Raw genomic sequence first — 20,208 nt, 5'->3', positions numbered from 1 at the left:
GCAGTTTACTGGTCCATCCTAAAAAGACTTCCCTTAAATAATGCAGTTGAATACTTCATTGCAGCATTTCTAAATATCCTTAATACCTTAACCACACAGCCTACAAAAAGAATTAAAACAGCCGTACCCTATGGCTCACCAACCAATGTAAACTCCTTATGAAAGACAGAGACAAAGCCTGGATTAACTGCCAAAAGAATAAAAATGACAACAATTGGCAACTATTCGAACAGCAGCAAAACCAAGTCAAGAAACAAGTTCATAGAGATAAAAAGTCTTATACAAAACAACCCTAAAAATTCTGATTCTCCATGTCCTCTGTCTTCAACCCAGGTACAAAAAAAGATCCCACCTCATACCCAGACATTCCCTCTCTTCAAACCTATTTCAGTACATACTTCATAGACTACATAGCTAGCTTAACCTCCTAACACACCCCTTTCCACACACAGCCATCTATCCCTACCTTAGACACTAGCACATCTCCTTCACAAAACTCGCTTAACTGCAACCTCTCCATTAGACATACAGATAACTCCACCCACTTTACCTTTCAACCAGTTTTTATAACTGTCATAAAAAAGCTTTTTCATAAACTAAAAGCTTGTTCCTCCTCAGCCGGCAGCCTTCCCCTGAAATATATAAATCTAGCTGCAAATGCAATAGCATACCCACTCGGTACTCTTATTAATAGATCAATAACAGAATCCTGTGTCCTTAACTTGTGGAAAATGGTGCATATTATTCCCTTACATAAAGGTGGTAATTCCACTGAAATTATAAATTTCCATCCCATAGTAATCATGTCTCCCATCTCTAAAATCCTTGAAAGGTGTATATATCAACAATTTCTCCACTATATCTTACAAGATAAGCTAATCTCCAATATGCAACATGGATTTCAGCCAGACCACAGCATCTCCACTGCATTACTGTCATTTACAAACACTATCATTAAGCTCACAACTCTAATGAACTTGTATCTGCAGTATTTCTAGATCTATCAAAAGCCTTTGACCTGGTTTCTCACAGTAAACTCCTCAGTCAACTCCATCTATTCAGTGGTTCTGTGCTACCTTGCCAAACAAGCACCAAGCCTCTGCATACCTTTCCACTTCCATAGGAGTCCCACAAGGATCCATCATTGGACTTCTACTGTTCAATATTTGTATAAATAACCTACATTTATCTTCTTCTGAAGGCATCTTGATTCAATATGCAGATGACTCTTAACATCATTTTCTCTTTAAACACCTTGACTCACCTTCACAAAAAAAAAAAAAAAAAAAGTCAACAAGCTGTCACCTCCATTGGAACCTGGCTTACACAACTCCTACTCAACCAGCAAAAATAAATTCCTCCTCTTTACCCCAACAAGTCACACCCCTAACAAAGCATCTTTGAAAATCTTTTTGCCAAATGGCACTGAAATTAAATTAATCCACCATACCAAACAATTAGGAGTCATAATAGATGATCATCTTAAATTTGGCCTCCCGATCCAAAGCAATATCAAGAAGACATATCAAAAACTAGGCATGCTATAGAGAAACAAACATTTTCTGAGCACACTTACAAAAATTAAACTAGCCAAAACCTTCTGCCCTCCCTACTCCATGAAGCACCAATTCTAACCAGTTTACAGTCCTACATAAAAAGCAAACATGAATGATGCTACAACAAAATTACCAAGTTTATTACTAATTCACCCTCCTTTACCCATCACTGTAAAGGTCTGCATACCCTTAGCTGGCTGGAACCCCCACCCCCCCACCCCTCCTACATTCAGGTTATAACAATACATAAAATCTTACACAAACCATAAGCCTGCCCAGCTCTTATCCCTTTAATCAACTTGTATTTCCCTAAAAGAACTCTTAGATCAGAAGACAAACAACTTTTTACCATAAATAAACCAAATAAATCCCCTGGACAAAGTCTATACTTGTAATGAGTAGCAAAAAAATGGAGCCCCTTACTTCTAACCTCCAGAACAATTTCTAACCTGCCCACCTTTAAATGCTCCCTAAAAGAATGCTTTACAAAATCTTGGACGTGGTCCTGTGACAATCCTTGCTGCACTTACTCACTATACTTCACTCATCTCCTTCAACCTAAATTACTGTTCACAACCCTCTCCAGCCTCCTACTCCACTCCTTTCTTTCGTTTTCCCACTACCTTACCTTATCCACTTCAGTTTTGCAGACCTTTTCTCTGCCACGTTCTCTTTCCTCCCTACTCACCTGAGCTATCTGAAGACACCCTACAGTGCACTCTTCTTGTAATCATCTTCTCGCCATCCTTTTTCCTTCTTCTTTCTGTAACCATAATATGAACATCATCTCTCATGCTAAGACATCGCTCAATTTTGCCTCACTGTCTCTAAGCATTTAATCTCTAATGTTTCTTTAAATATCTGACTAGAATTGTCTCAGGTCTCATTTATCCCATATTAATCTATGTAACAAATAATATGACTACTGAGTTTTTCTCACATATTTTCTCCACCTCATGTTATTGTTTTTGCATTGCACTCTACCATAAAACATATGTTCTATGTTTTTCTTATTACAGCATTTTTTCACTCATGTTTTGCATTGTAACATGATACTTTGTGATTTAAAATATTTGTACTTGATTTTTGAAAGATTGTGATTATGGAGCTTTTCTCTCAAGGCCTCCACTGAAAATGAGCACTTTCTGGCTCATTCAGACTTTCCCAGTAAACAAATGTCTAATAAATAAATAATGAATAAAAGCTGCTGTTGTGTGAATATGAAATAAGAAGGGACATGCAGTAGGTGAATTGTGAGTGTTTGTGTGTGTGTGTGTGTGTGTGTGTGTGTGTGTGTGTGTGTGTGTGTGTGTGTGTGTGTGTTATGAAAGAACAACAATGGCAGGGTCGCCATAGTGTAAACATTGACTCTACATGATGATCACTGTTAATCTGGCACCCTGACGCATATACAAAAAGTGGGAAAGAAAGAGGGCTGTTGATGGATAGGTAGGTAGATAGATAGATAGGGTCTATGGTTAATTGTCGAAAGGAATAACCATCAAACAGCACATCCTCAAATGCAAGCACTGAAACTCCATCCATCGAAAGTGCACTTCATCGAACCAGTGAGACGGGAAAAGTTACAACATGGCCAATACTTCCCCGTCTCACAAATGGCAGTATTTCAAACCCACCCATGTAGGTGACTTCACCCCACACACACACACCCTAACTATATATACCAACTCAGATATAGCACTACAGTGTGGAAAAGTGAAATGGGGAAGTGTTGACCAACTAGTTAATTTCCCGTTCTCACTCGTTCAATGAAGTGCACTTTTGATGAATAGAGTTTCGATGCTTTGCATTTGATGTGCTATTCAATGGTTATTCCTTTTGATGATTAACCTGCAGACCTGATAGATAGATAGATAGATAGATAGATAGATAGATAGATAGATAGATAGATAGTAGATAGATAAAAGAGACATGCTTAGATTGAAAAGGAACTGTCTGTGAGTGAGTACATATGTGAAAAATTCTGGGAATGTGTATGACTGTTGTAAAGAATTTCAGATAGAGAATATAAGCTCAAGTAAAACATATTCAAAAAGTTTGTTGTAGAACTACTTGCTTTGGGTAATATTGCATTTACTGATGGTGAAAGAAAAAAATTCAAACATGTATGGACACTTGACTTTTGTGATGCTATTATTGAAAAAACTTACAGAAGGAGTTTAAGCTGAGCATAAATCATTGGTAAAAAAAGAAATTCAGTCTTACTTGTGTTTCAAATAAGAAATAAGTAGTGCCAAAGTTTAATACCTATTACTGACAAAATAATGGTTTCCAAACAAATTCATCCATTCCTTTGTATTGTAAACTGTTTGTTCCCATGAGGGTTGCAGTGGTGGCAAGATAAGTGGGAAAGACCAGGCTTTTGTATCCCTAGCAGCAGTCTCCAGGTTATCATGGATTATCTGTAGGCATTCTAAGGTCAGTAGATAGATATAATCCTTCCAACACACCCTTGATCTACCCCAGAGCCTTGCCTTGCTGAGCTGAGCCTGGTACATATCATGCATGAGATGACTAGAGGGCATACTTCCTAGGTGCCAGACCACCTTAAATGTCTCCTGTCTAGCCACGGGAGCATCAGTTGAACTTTGAGATTCTCTTGGCTTTCAGCTTCATCACTGTGTCATAAAGTGTGAGCCACCAACTTTGCAAAGGAATCTCTGTTTTGAAAACTGTATTCATGATCAACCTTTCTCCTCCTACTAAAAGCTTATGGCCATGGTTCAGGAAATGGACAAAGATTAACAAGTAAGTTGAAAGCTTAGTCCTAGAAATTAGTTGCCACTTTATTGCAGCAATATACTTCCATTGGTTCATCTCCTAAGCCTCTCTGCCCTTACTCGTGGTGACGATCCCACTATACATAAACAGTTTACTATCAAAATCTCGCAACACAGCTGTGTGAGTGATTACTTACCCGAATTAAAAAGTCATAAAATCCAAACTCCGAATGTAGTAAGTTCAGAAAGTTAACAGTCAGCAATGCCGACTTTATTGAACCTACCTGGACTTCCAGTTATGTCCTACTAATATTTTGCAGGGGGCCATGCCTGCTGCACCCCCCACACCTCCTGCTATTATATATGCAAACTCAAAGATCACAGTACCATTAGGTAAAGGATAAATTTCCTGCTCCCCACTGTTAATGCGATCTCCATTCAAAATGACGAATCCACAATAGCAAATGCTAGTGTGCATTCGCTGTTGTGGATTCAGACATTTAAAAATCAACATTGCAAAACCTTGTAATAGTGACATTCGACTTTCCAAGGTTTGCATACCTATCTTCTGAGATTCTGATGGTAAACCACATAAACACCTCCGTTTGAGGTAGCTGATGGCCTCACATCTGCAGAGACAAATCCCCTCTCTTCTTTGCAAAAACTTTAACCTCTGATTAAATCTTAAATGTTTAAATCTAACAGCTTCACACTTAACATTAAACTGCTCCAGTGTATGTCCTGAAGGTCACACAGTCACTTGTGGCCAAGAAACTTTATCATCAGCAAACAACTGGGGTGAGACATTGACTTCTACAAACTGGATACTTTCCAGCCCTTGGCTGCTTCTTAATATCTAATTTTTTAAAGACTTCTTACACAAATAAGGAACCCTTGTTAGTACAATAAAAAAGAAAATCACTTGTTTAAATGCCAAACTATTCAGAAACACCCCCCCCCCCAAAAAAAAAATATCATCTCCTATTCATAAAATGCAGTATAAAACCTCATAATGCATCAAAACAAAGAACTTGGTCATGAATATAGAAAACTGCCATATCCAGCTTTTCAGACTTCCTCTCATCAATTAATATTCAGCCTCCAACCTTTATATGTTTTACTCTTGGGTACCGACTTTCTTTCCTTTGTTACCCTATTACAGACAACTGTAGGGCGTCTTCATCTGTACTCTTTCCTTGTTTACCCTGTGACATTTCTGCCACCAATTCAATGCTGAATCATAAGTAAGCTGTTATTTTAAACCTTCCCCATATCAGAACATATATAAAAAGAAGGGTGTCTGATACAGTGTGCAATATTTGGTATGTTGAAGTATCAATAAGAAATGTGGAGATTATAAAATGAGGTTTCAGTATCTCAGCATATTTTTTATACTGTGACATTAGGCAACCTAAGGATTAGTATTATTTGTTTAGAAGCAGTGTGGAGGTTAGCATCCCATGTTAGGGAAAGCAGAATGGTAAACGTCCCCATGCAGTAATGCCTTATTTTTAAAGCATTATGTTTACTGTTTTGTGGTTAAAATCAAAGTTAAATCTGCATGGTGTCAGAGCTCACAGCTGCAGTCCTCATGTTTGTGATGGGCAGCATACAAAAAGTATCTTCTGAAGAATGAGTTCCTGATGCTCAGCTTTCCAAACGTTATCCTAATCTAACATTCAAAGTGCAATTGAGGAGTATTGCCTTTCACCTTACTGTATACAAGCTTACAGCATAAAACATTATTATCCAACCTATGAGAGAGGAGGAATGTATGCATGCTTTGGGGCACACTATTGTGGTTCATTTTATTTGGTGGATACTAGGAATACTGGAAAACAACCACAGTGCCCTACCTGAGCAGGTAGCCATCCTGTTGACATCAGCCCTGTGTGGATGGGAGTTAACCATTCATTGTGTATGTGCAGTGGACATCAGCATGATGTTACTGGGTATGTACAGGGGCAGAAAATAGTGTAAAACAATCCATAGCAGCAGTATGATTCTGGCCTAGTATCCTCAATCTCCTCACTGGTCTAAACATGGGTTGGGTCTAGGCCAGAGGAGGCTAATTTGGGTCTGGTGGACACAGTGGATAAGGAGAGGAACTGGGCCAGCTTTTGGCAAAATGTGTGCTGCCAAAAAGGCACAGAAAAGATGAATTTTCTGAGTAAAAATAGGAGCAAGAAATATGGGCAAATGTCCAACAGACAATTTAGGTAATTTGGGATTAAAACTTCACAGAGATTAATCCAGGTATGGAGTAGAAATTAAGTTTATGGGAGAAGGCACATTTTTCCCCAAATACAAGTACTTTTTCCAGTTTTTATGTTGGAATTTGGAGATGTGGGGTATGTTTAAATTGCAATACTGGTGCAGTCACTGTTAAACAGTGATGGAGGCTAGGGCACTGTGCATATGTGGCAGAATGAGGATATGTGCAATGTGAGATAAGTGCATTATTATAGCTAGAATTTCTACCATATAATCTCAGTCAAACATATGAGGTGTCCTTAGTCAGAAGATGGTAACCTTATGTCTTAACATTCAACTTTACATGTATAAATCTAAATTCTTTGCTGTTTGCACAGGTATTAATCTTGGATTCAATGTTTATTTTGCTCTTTGAACCTGGATAATGATTGAAAAGAATCAGCAGACCACTCTGCACATATAATAAAGTGTAGTAAATAAATAAATAGTATGATTGTTCAGTCAGTCATATTTAAATTAGCAAGTCTGAGGGAAGGGTGTCATTTGTGTATGTGAAACATGCTAAATGCATTGCTTTGGGGATTTTTTTTTCTTTGATCTCAGTCAATATCTAAATCGTTCCTACTCCAAAAGTGATTACTGGAAGTTACCTTGTGTTTAAAAGCAAATGTGTTACAGTTATTTCATCACAGATAAATGACAGTGGATTGGAGAGGGATTAGTTATATTATGTGAAACAACCTGAATGCATTTCTGTGACAGAGTTCCATTATTTACTCATTAGACACCTGGAATATCCCTAAAGGTATTAATGTGTGGTTAGTCTGTGTTTGAAAGTAGCTCTCGATTATTTTTTTCACTATTACATTTTTATATATGGCGATAACAGTAGTTGTTTGTGTATGTAAAACAAGCAGAAGCACATTATTACAATCAACATTTCATTCACCTGATTTTAGTAAAACATCATTGGTGTACCATAGTGGTTATTTAGGGGGTGGGGGATACGGAACAGTTTGTATGTGAAACCAACTTGATTTAAATAATCAGCAGTGTGGACTGCTACAAGGCAGTGCATTTGTATGAAACAAGTTGAAATAATTTACTGAGACAGAATATCTTTCTCTTGGCTACAATAAAACAGAAAGTGGATAATCGTATGGGGGAGGTAAGTCCATATGTATGAAAGCTGAAATGCTTCACATTAAAATTACCATTGTAACTTTGTTTGCATATAGGTTAGGTGACTACCTCAAAATAACAGGAAGGGAACCTTGTCAGTCAAACGTATTTTAAGGGTAGTCTTTATGCAAAGGATGTTTTGTGCTATTTATGAAAGTAATTCAGCTCCAGTCATTATTTTGGTTTTCAGAATCTTACATTTCTTATTATAATAGTTGGGCACCATACTTATTGTGTTCTTTCCAACCATGATAATCTGACAACTGAATATATTTATTATAATTTAGGTTGCACTGATATTGTACATATTATTTTTATTTGCAGGGTCAATGTTTTTTTTTAATTTGCGCAAAATGCACAGCACATGTATAGTACAGTTTATTATAAATATCTAAATATGCTGTTTAGAAAGTTTTACTAGAGAATGATAACCTTTGTCAGTAATACTATATTGTATTTGTAAGGACCTCAGATAGACCTATGTAGCTATTAGACTAGGGAGAGTACCAAATTTTATGCTTAACTTTTGTGTATTGTAGGTACATGACTTCTCTGCAGAGTGAAGAATACAGTACATAGCCAGGAAATATCTGTGTTGTGTTGTCATTATATTAGAATTAAAATAATGGGTTTATTTCTATGAATGTGAATTTTACTCTCAAAAATCAAAGCCAACTTAAATGTTGAGATGCACGTAAGGAAGACATGATTGTCTTTGGGTATTATATGTACCCAAGTGTCCATGTATAGTTCTGTTAGTGTTTTACTGTGTAATCTCAAATGACAATTGAAGTGTGCCCAGGAATGCATTAAAAGGCATAACATGAATAAAGGTCTTGTTTCCATGATGGTGTATTTTGCAGTTCAGGGATATGTTAGTAGAATGAGGCAGGAAGACCTCATTATCAGCAAATGCAGATCTCCAAATTGTTGTAGTTAATTGCTGCATCACCTGCCCCCTATCACTCTCCAACACATACAAGTACACATTCAAACACCAGCTCCCTGTACCTGTCCCTGAGCTGTCTGCCCTTTTCCTATATCACAGCTCTGGGCTGGCAAAGAAAGATGCAGTCCCATGTTGCACGTCATATCCCTTGTGTCTTGTGGTTCCCCTTTAAGTGCCACTAAGGCACAAGAGTTTAGAGCACTCTCTGGGGTCTAGTGGATACTGACCCCCAGTCCCCATACTAGTTTAAGTGTCATTATGGCACACAAGTATAGTATAGTATCCCTGGTGGTTAGTGGTCTTCCCAGCCCCCTGATCACCTACTGGTTTATGTGTCATCATGGCACAAGTATAGTACTCCTGGTGACTAGTGGTCCCCCAACCCCTTACTGCTTTAAGCACTGGTGGAATTAACCTTTTGGCTATCTTCACTAGTGCACTGTGGTACGAACAGCTGAAGTGATCTACATGTCTATGTAGCTGTCTTCCTGGAGGCACCTCTGGGAGAGAGAGCACATGGCTAGCCTCATTCGGATAAAGCACAGCCACAGAGCCAGCCGTACTCAGTGTTGCACATCATCATGCTAGAACACTGTGTCACACTGTGTTAGGGCTATATCTGAATTTAAAACAGTTACCACAAAGTGTACATATCATTGCAATGATTATGAACATTGTCTCTTATACAAAGGTACAGTATGCAGACTTGGTCTGCCATAGAGTTGCCATCTATCTGTTTTCTTTCTGCACTGTCTGGAAATCAGAATGATAGTCTGGAAGTTGGGAAAACACTGGACAAACTCTGGTATTATCTTTTTTACCATAATCAGAATGCCAGAATGTGTTAAAATTCAAACATGGACTGACTGTTTTAAAGAAAAGCATTAATAACATGATGCAGGCAAGTTCAAGACTGGTAAAAGAAGATGATCCACCTCCTAGTGACAATCTTTTTTACATTACAAAATGGGTATGGAGGTGAGTGGAGTGGGTGGTGAAAGAGAAGGGGAGAGGAGAGGTTGGGGGACTGCAAAGGGTGTGGCTTCATTCCAAGTTTTTCCACCGTGAAAGGTGGCAACCCTATTAATCTGCTAAGTTGAATTATTCTTGCTTTCAATTAAAGGTGGGTATATGAATTCTCTTCAGGATAAAAAATGCAACGCATCACCAGAATAGAAACTAAGTATCTGTGCTAAGTCAAAACTTTCATTGACATGTTTTGTAACATACTGATGTGGCTACTATGAACACATATATTTGTATTTTTCTTGCTCGTGTGCCTACCTACCATCAAACTTCCTCTTTCTTTTCCCCAGATGGGCATTCCCATCCTTGTCTATCAACTCCATGAAGCACCCAAGCTGCTAATCAAACTTGGGTCACCTGATCGCATGTTGTATATTATATCATATCATATCATATCATATCATATAGCATAGCATATCATAGCATACAATCTTATGACTGTTACCAGCAATGAAAGTCAAAGATAACTCATTTAAAACAGCACTATTAATGTAAATATGCATAAGCAAAGTACATGCACAAAAATATCCACACATTAAACTTTATTTTCTAATAGAATGTTTCTTCAGTATAGGTTTAAGTGAATATGAGTCATTCAGTCCACAGTATTGTGTGGAGAAGAGTTCAGTAATCCATCTATAGTCATTATTTTCAGTGTAATTAATCATCCCTCCTCTGGGGCGAGCTCTAATGCAGAGCAGTACCCAAAAAGAGAAAGCATGGTGTGTACCACATTTTATAGCATGTTTTGTCAATGCATTATTCCTGTTCAATTCATTTCTTAAATCATATATATGTTCACTGGTACGCTCTTTAAAAATCTATTTGTTTAACCAACATAAAATGCATTGCAGAATTCACATGTGGCTAAGTAAACTAAATGTCTGGTGGTAGAGTCAGTATATGTAGCAATGCAGTGTGACTTCTCAGTTACTAGCTCTTTAAAAACAGCAGCTGAATTAATATAACCACAATAATTAAAATTCCTGCAGGGATGACTTCCCTTCCTAACAGAAATCATAGGGTCGTATTTATAACAAGTTTGTCTTTTTTAGTTTTTTTTGTTCTTGAAAGAAAAACAAGGAGGGCGGATTCATGACGGTACAACATCACAAGACACCAGGGACGACTCCTTAAAGTACTGTAAGGCACTGACCCCATAACAGGGACAGAAAGTGGGGGATGCACTATACTACCAGGGATGACTCTTTAAAGTTCATAAAGCACTTGCCTCATAAGAGGGATTGGGAGGGGGGGATACACTAGATCACCAGGGCCTAATAGATACATGCCGTAATGGCACTTCAACTAGTATGCGATGTCGGGGGGGGGACAACAGCAGGGCAGACACAGGTACAGGGACTGTGTTGTGTGTGTGTGTGTGTGTGTGTCTTTTCATGTTTCTGCACTTGTGTGTGTGTGTGTGTGTGTGTGTGTGTGTGTGTGTGTGTGTGTGTGTGTGTGTGTGTGTGAAGGACTGATCTGTGCTTTGCAATAGTTAATGTGAGTCAGACATGCAAAAGCTAATAATGAGGCCTTAACCTTGTCGCAGTTGACATGTCTCCGAACTGCAAATGGGCACATTGATGGAGAAGGGCCTTTCGAGTAATGAGCCAAACAGTTCAGTAATTACCTTCTTCACTGTTTAAATATGCCAGTGTTTCTTAAGAATGTCACATATAGTGCGGACAGTGTTTTAAAAAAAATAAATCTAGTGCCATCCTTACTGTAGCTATCTTTTTGTTCTTCTTTAAAGATATATACTGTCCAAAGTATGGGGCAGCCAAAGTTAATTTAAGTGATTTGATGTCACTGCTCACATCTTGCAGATGTAGTAAATGCTGAAAAGTCATTAACCTTCTCACTCGATAGACAACACGCCTTCCTCTTATGGCCTTTCACTGTAATATTATTATTATTATCTAAATGTGTAGGATGCATACTATTTCTGTGTTAAAATGTTGTTTTTACATATTTTCTAATATAACAGTATATGTAAAACATGCTTCTGGGTAAAGGAATGAGCAATTTGCATTACTGTAGGAACTCAAAGCACTCTCCATGCAACTACATGCTCTAGTCAATTCTTAATGATGACTACTACACACAGGAGATTGGTGGGCCAAAGGCCTGTCCATAGGATGCCTACACAGTGCTGTACCTCCTCTAATCGACCGTGGCTGTTAGGTAGCCTTCTCTTCTTCCATGGATGGACATGTCCATCCTTGCCCACCAAATTCATCTAGCAACCAAGGTGCTAATCAAACTTGGGTCACCTGGGTCAAAGTCAGAGTTTCATCTGTTTGTGCCAGTGGAGCTGGATAAATATACAGTAAGGAAAACAAGAACACGTTTCTGTGGCTGATTTTATGTATTTGTTGTCTGTGTTTTTGTTTAAGCCACTTGTTTTGCTAGATTTTAAATATTAGTACATGACATAACATATTTAGAATGGTTTTATATTATTAAGTTAAATGTTTTATAAAATGTTGGCCTTTTCTTTTGAAATGTTACAGTATTAAGTTACATATTTAAAAACATTTCTTTAGAATTACTAGTTGATGGAAAATTTGTTCTTTACCTAAACCTATTATTTATGGATTTTCTTGAGGTACTTTAACAGCTGCCCAGAAAATGCACAGTGCAGGATTAAATGCTACATATGGTGGGGTCTCCATGTTTCATTCAGGAAATGATCGCAAAAGATTGTGCTCAATTACACCCTTGCCTAGTACAAGCTAGAGTCAAGTTAACTCAAAAGAAAACTACTTGACATTTTTTGTTAAAACCATTGAACCACACATCTTAAGAGATATCCAGAGATGTGCATGACAGTGGGATAACACAATTCTAAATGTAAAGACTACAACTGTATGAAAAAAAACATGTCACTGAGGTTTGCATATCTACTGTAGTTTTACCATACCAATAAAGTTACAGTTTAGCAGTGGGAACTGCTTTTATCAGATGTGGTATCACAGAGACACATTATAGCCGCATTGGTGTGGAGAAAGAAAATTAGACGGATGGGCAAAGGTATGGCAGTTTAAATTCTGTGCAAATAACTGCATGATAACAAGTTTCAGAAAACCTTTGAAGAATATGCAACTGAGAGAAAAGCAGTAGCCATATAGCAACACTGGAACTGGACGTGTGAAAGGTTTAGTCACATGGCATGGAGGTTAGCAAGCAAAGTGAAAGAGCAGGAACGTGGCTTGGACAGCAATGGCAATGAAGATGTTGCATCTGTACTATTTTCTGTCTGCACAGATGTGACATAATCACTAGACGTTGCTTTAACATTAGTGGCGACATTAAGATTATGAACAATATCATGAACAATATCATCAAAAGTCAGTTGAAAAGAATAGATATGTTAACTGACAAAGAACCTGATTTTATCAAGGAAAGTGAGTCTCTTTGTGCTAAATTTGTCAAGAGAGGATATCCACAAAAATTAGTGGTTGAAGCCCAGGAAGAGAGTAGATCATTTAGAAAAAATCATAATGTCGCCACTAATGGTCACCACTGATGTTAAAGCAACGTCTAGTGATTATGTCACATCTATGCAGAGACAAAATAGTACGGATGCAACATCGATTAAAAGTATTATTATGAACAATTGGTAACTGTTAAAATCTGATGCAGAGATAGCTAGGGCTATGGGTGAAAAACCAGTATTTGTGCAGTAGAAAGGTAAAAGCTTCAAAAATATGTTTGAAGCTAAATTGAATGCCCCACTTACCTTAAAAAATAGTGTTACTAATCCAGGAATGTATAAATGTTTGAATTGTAACATATGCAATTTTTTAATGACAGACATTATTGAGTTAAAAGTGGGTGGATATACCATTAAAATAGAAGGAAGATATAATTGTAAATCTAAGTTTATTGTTTATTTAGTATTATGTATGTGTTGTGATTCCTTCTATGTGGGGCGTACTACAAGACAACTTAATAGACTAATGTATGAGCATAGGTGTGCTGTCCTTACAAAAGATGACAAAAATGCACTTAGTAAACATTATAAAAATAATATAAGATGTCATGTAGATTTTAAACTTATTGTATTGGATGAAGTAACAAATGTTACTAATAGAGTTGATGTAGAAGATAAGTTGGATTGGAAAGAATATTTATGGCGGGTTAAATTGAATGTTTGCTATCCACCTGGTCTTAATGACAGATCTGATTTTGTTGCCTATCTCAAAAGAAGGAAGTTACATCATTAATAGTATGTTGTGTTTTTTTTAGATAGTATTTAAGGTACAATGTTTTTATACACATTATTCAGTCTGAGGAAGTCCGATTTGGATGAAAGTGCTTACTGTTTATTGTGGCTAAGTATTTTGGATTATTAAATCATCTCTATTTCATCTTCTGGCTGTGCTTGTGGTTCTTGGAGACATTCCAAATATACTGGGAGAATATATGGCTCAGGGGAACAGTGAAAGTATGTGTGACAAAAATGGTGCTGACAGCATATAAACATTTTTTTAGGTTGCAAGATTAGAATGTGTGTGACAGACATAAGGCAGTTTTGAGGGATGGGAAAAAGCATGCTTTCCATTGCTGGAATGCACAACTTATGTGGTAGTAAAGAAACATGTAACTGTTTAACTTGTGTCCCTTATCTATTTCTGCATAACTGTTAAACGTTCAAGTCAGTGACATCACTGAAAGACTTCATTACAGATAACAGCTGACCTGATATCTGTAACTTCTAGGGAAAGTAGATCACTTTTTGTTTCCTGTTGTATTAGTTTTATTATTTTAACATGTTTTGAAAGTAGCAAAAAAGATGATGCTTGGTCTTTTATTGTTTACATTCTCTGTCAGTTAAATTTTCAAAAACAAATGTTTGTTTTGTTTCATGTTTTAGAGTGTTGAATCACAACATTCTGGTTCATCAGGTGGTGATATTATCAGAAACAATCCTCCAAATCAGAAGGTGACCAGTGGCACTGCAAACAAAGAGACTGTATCAGCAAAACCCCAGTCCGCAGGTAAAATATATCAACTGATAAGCATGCAAAGATGTAAGAGACAGGCTGAAAGTAAAAGTAATTGGAGAGGTACTAGCAAAGTTTGTGATTTTATAGATGTTTTGGTTTACACGTATATTATCAAACCACTTATGGAGTATGATTTTCATTTGCACATTCAGCTTTTTTGAACCATTGAACTGAAAAAGGCATCTAGATATCTCAAAGTACACATTCTCTGTTATTGTTACAACTTTGCCTGTCTGCTACAAGAACTTCTTTCATTACAATGTATTCTGTAAAACTGATGATTGTTATATAACCCAAAGGCCTGCATAACCATGGGGGCATACTTAAAACTGCATAACTGAAATGTGTATGATGGATTCAGTAAAAGACTGTTTTAGTTCTCAGCTACATATCTTTCAGATTCCCTGAGCTACCTGGTACATACTGGCCAGGTCATACTTGGTGTCCGAGAGAAGTTGTACAATCACAGATTTCTGTATGTGTGTTGAGGATGTGGCCTACTCTGACCTAAGCCAGTAGCACATGCTAATGGTGGCAGAGTTCTTTGTGCCCCTATTGGCCAGTGCTTGAGCAACATAAAGCCCTGGGTAAATAAGCTACAGGCTGGCTGGACATCCATAAACCTGGAGAAAACATATGATTAGATCCCAAGAAAGATGATTTAGGTAGTCATGTGATGGACTGAAGTCTCAGAAACACAGACTGTCACACGAACCCAGTGACACAGTTATGTACAGTGTTCAGACTCATAGTGAGGTTCCTAGTGGGATTGGGTGTGCATCCGGGTTCAGTTCTGAGCTCACTGCTTTTCATACTGGTGACAGACTATACATTAGCCAAATGGCACAGAGTGTCAGAGGTAATATGTCACAGATGATTGCAAAAGAAGCAGAAAAGTAAGGAGTGCAAAACAGTGTTGCAGACATTAAGTAAAGAAACCTGGGCAGTAAAGGCAGAACACCTAAGGAAGCTAGAGGTGTTGGAGATGAAGTGCCTGAGATGGCTGTTGGGATGCACAACCTGGGAAAGTTGAAGAAATGCTGATATGAGAGAAGAAGTCAAAGTAGCTCCAATTGTAGAGAACTTCAAATAGAACAAATTATGGTGGTTTGGGTACATGTGCAGGAAAGCAGAAGATAGTTTGATGAGGAAGATTTGGGCGATCCAGAAAGAAGGTATGAGGAAATGTGGATATCCAGTGAAGAGATGGATGGATTGTGTCAGAGAATACTTGTGACAGTCATTTGTAACTTTCAGAAAAGGTAGAAAGGGGGCACTGAATTAAGAGAGGTGGTGACTCTTGACTCAGCACCCCAACCTCATGTAGAAATTCGAAAAGGGGAAGTTGTTATTGATGATGATCATGATGAACTGATCATGATGACAATGATGATTGTGTGTGTGTGTGTGTGTGTGTGTGTGTGTGTGTGTGTGTGTGTGTGTGTGTGTGTGTGTGTGTGTGTGTGTGTGTGTGTGTAATATTTCCAGGTGATTTAAGGTTAGGTTATTTTTTATGGAATTATGTACTGTGCTTTCATGTGGTGACATGCCGATTGGTCAGAAATTCCTCTAGCAACAAATTTCAGTTACACCTTTTATTTCTTAAGGATATCTTTGTAAAAGCAATTAAATTCTCAGAATCTGTGGTCTTAAATAGAAGGTCAGGCTTCTTGTCTTCCTTCTGTTGCAAGCCTGTTAACATGTGATATCCACAGTGGAGCAACTGTCTGATGCTCACAGACAACAAACTTTCACTTGGCACAAGATGTTCCATTTATGAGAGATGTACATATAACATAGAGGCCTCACTCTTACAAGAAAAACACAAACTGTGAGCAGCACACACTTTGACAGTGCACTCTACCAACCCACACTAAAAATGTTGGAATGAGGCTGGAAACATTTCTTGTAAATTGTATCTCAGTGAAAATCAAGCACCACATCACCTTATAGCGCATTCACAACAAAGAGTCACCAATATTTAATCCATCTCAAATCCTATCCAGCAGATAACTCTAAACAGAAAACCATTTATTGACTGTTGTGACTTTGAAGTCAGGCACACTGAGTCTCCTCTCACTAAACTGGACAAGGACAGGGTGATGGTGAGCTGTCTGTCAAGTGCCAGTGTCTCTGACATGTCTTTAAGGCCTTATAACCTAAAACATTACTATAGTATGTTGGTGGTCCATTTGGGAGTGAATGATTTGATATGCAATATTTGAAGGATATACACAGAGAGACATCAGAACTCTCAGTGCCTGTCACAAATGCAGGCAAGACACCGATGTTGAGTAGAGCATTTTCCTCTCTATGTATGATGCTTAGGTACAAAGAACAGATCATTGGCTTCAACAGTTGGCTAAATAGTTGGTGTCATTCCAGTGTGGATGCACGTGTCAGCATGGAAACAGATTTTGCAGAGTCCTACTTGCTTTACCACAGATGGCCTGCACCTCTTATCCCAAGGTTCTGCATACTGGTTAAAGTCTTTGCTGTCCACACAGTGCCTTTTTAAGCAGAGTCTAGCTAGTAGTCATCAATATGGAATTAATGCATCACAGGATCACAGCAAGATGGTTCTGTTCAATACCAGAAGCCTCAGTAACAAAATGCCTAACCTTGAGGCTATCCTACATTTGGAATGCATCTATATCTATGTAACTGCTGAAACTTGGTTTAAGTGTTAGAAAGCAATTACTCCATACCTGGCTTTTGAGCCTACCTTGCCTTTAGACATGGTGACAGCTGTGGTTGTGTCTCCATATTTGTTAAGGACCATTTATTTATTTAACATTTGTTTACCGGGAAAGTCTGAATGGGTCAGGAACCCATTTTCCATGGAGGCCTGGGGAGAAAAGCTCCAAATGATACATGAAAGTTAAGACATTGTACATGAGCAAGACAATAGCAAGTATTAAAGCACACATTAAATAATTAATGAATACTAAATCAGTACAGAGATATAATAATAAAACATATACTATATACTCTGTAGGCAATGCTAAATAAAAGTAATATGTTAGATTACAACTTTTTTTTTTTTTTTGGTCAGGTAGTATTAAGGTAAAGAGTGAGGGTCAGGGAGAGGGTCAGAACATATAACCTCTAGACAGATTCCCACAAACAGAACTCCGTGAGCACCAAGTCACACTAGATAGGACAGACTATCAGTTTATAGTCTGTTACAGGACACCGCTTGTTCCTTAATAGTCATGTAAAGTCCTTAGATGTTCTTGATAATCTCCCTACAAACAAAAACTCTATTATTTGAGGTGAATTTACTACCCAAGAAATAAAGGGGAACACACATACCTCAAATACAGAATATGCTCAAAAGTTCTTTAATTAGTAAACAAAAACTCCCTGGGCCAGATTGTTAACAAACGCACCAGAGGACATAATATTCATGTCCTGGCTCTTACAAATATAGCTTCTTCATGTATTATTCTCATGGCATCTCCTTCCTTGGTTATGTCTGATCATAAACTAGTGACCTTTGCCTTTAAAATCTCTAAACCAACAGATACCAATATCTCAGAATTCAAGGATTTTAAACATAATAATCTTATCAAATTCGACAATGTTTCAAAGTTAATTTATATCAGCATCACCCCCGGTGTTGCCACAGCAAGTAGCTATGCAAGGGAGTTCTCTGTTCATTTAGATAAATGTATACAACTGGCAATCCAAACCAGATCTACAATAAATTGGAAATTATAAACAAAACTGCCCTAGTGATCCACCACCATAAATAAACTTTACTATGAAGAAAAAAAAAAACTTCTTAAAGGATGCAGCAGATCAGAAGACCCTCAAATGAAGGATCATCAAAACATTTTCTGATAAAATAACTTGAGAAATACTATTAGTTCTACTAAGCTAGTCCATGAATGTAAGATAGTAAGTGATGCTAAGGACAATTACCAGTCCTTCTTTAGATATGTTGGGAAACTGAGAAATAATATCCAACAGTGCTCTGACTGAATTCATAATGGCACCACCATTTTTGATCCAGTAGGCACTGCCAACATACAAGCAAACAAATACAGTGCAAACTTTACCCCTGAGATAACTGTTTAATACCCACCTATCCCTTAAGCTCTCAGATACCCCCATCATCTCTAAAAAACATCTATTAAAGGTGATTGCCAAGAATAAAAAATAAATCCTCCATGGGACATGATAGTATTGTCAACTGTTATACGAGATGTAATGTTTTACATTTTTTATCTATAACAGCATTTAGGATAATAAATAATAAGTAAATAAAATAATCAGGTGCTCCAAGGGATCAGAACTTGTATCCACAAAGTGTTTATTATTTTACAGCTTAAAAAGTTTAAAATCAAACTACTGTTGTAAAAAATCAAACAGGTTTAGTGCTTTCGCCTTACAAGTAAAAGACATCATCAGAACCATTGCATTTAGAGCATGTAGGCTTTTATAACCAAAACCCCAGCCTTAATTGAAAATAAGTCATGAAGCCAAGTCCTGCATTTAAAGCCACATACTCAGCTAGCATTCACCTTGAACAGATATGTGTAATGATTACAAAATAATACATCATGAATAAAAATAAGTAAAAATAATGTAGATATATACATGCTGTACTTGCAGGAGCCATACTACAAAAGCAACAAACAATTACATGCTCTTACGTACATTGCATCAACTTGCATTTAGACAACCTATATCTTTATTGATCTTTCTTTTAGCTCACTGGCAATAGAAACTGTTTCGTATAAGCCTGGTGGCACAGTGCCATTAAATCTCAACTGCCAAAGCATTTCTTTATGCAACAACTTATTCTTCCAGTCCCCACAATATGCTGCCAAATCAACTTGTTCTACAGCAAAGAACATAAATTTATCAAACCCACACAGGTGACCGAGTGCCTAGCTAAAGCACTCTTGTCATTTCACTGGATGCTATAAACCTGCTGGTAAATACGCTTATTAAAAGTGTTATTGATTTTGCCAATGTAAAAATCTTGGCATTGTGTGCACACAGCAAAATAAATCATTCTCTCCGCAAAACAATTAAATCTGCCTCCCTTGGCATAGCCCCTGATTTTATCATATAGCCACCCTTCATAGTGCTGTTCAACATAGCCACATTGATTGCATCTTCCACATCTAGAATTTTTAGGAAATTTATCCATCCTGTTCTTGTTCTTGGTGGCTTTGGAATTGCCCACCCCTCCTGTAAATTTGTGTTTGTACACTCATCCTGGGTCTATCTCATTTGCTCACTCAACCGAGTACAGTGAGATTATATTTTGACTTCAGACACTCCTACCAGTGCCATCTGTTCAGCTCTATCCCAGCTCTAGTCCAGTCTAGTGTCACTAGCTCATTCTACCCAATACAGAGAGAACATTTGTGAAGGGCAAGCCACTTAGGTCCTTAATTTTGAATTATCTTCTGTTTCTCTTTTCTTCCTTTCCACTTTACAAAAAAAAAATTCTAAGCTCATTTCCTGCCTTTCCTGTAACTAGTTTAGTCCAGATACAGATTTTCTGT

At 37.5% G+C, this 20,208-nt stretch overlaps 1 protein-coding gene across 1 annotated transcript in view; it reads left to right on the top strand.

The window, feature by feature from the left end:
* LOC122812560 (connector enhancer of kinase suppressor of ras 1-like) overlaps nt 1-20,208 on the top strand; it is a 719,099-nt gene that overhangs the window by 557,592 nt on the left and 141,299 nt on the right. Inside the window, exon 15 of the mRNA XM_044084817.1 lies at nt 14,551-14,674. Within this exon, the coding sequence (XP_043940752.1) occupies nt 14,551-14,674 (124 nt within the window). The remainder of the gene's footprint in view (nt 1-14,550; nt 14,675-20,208) is intronic.

The sequence above is a fragment of the Protopterus annectens genome, chromosome 1.part1 (assembly GCF_019279795.1).
Source record: "Protopterus annectens isolate FY-2018-M chromosome 1.part1, PAN1.0, whole genome shotgun sequence".
NCBI classification, from domain to species: Eukaryota; Metazoa; Chordata; order Ceratodontiformes; family Protopteridae; genus Protopterus; species Protopterus annectens.
The sequence above is the reverse complement of the archived record's forward strand: the minus strand, read 5'-3'. Positions and strand labels throughout refer to the sequence as shown.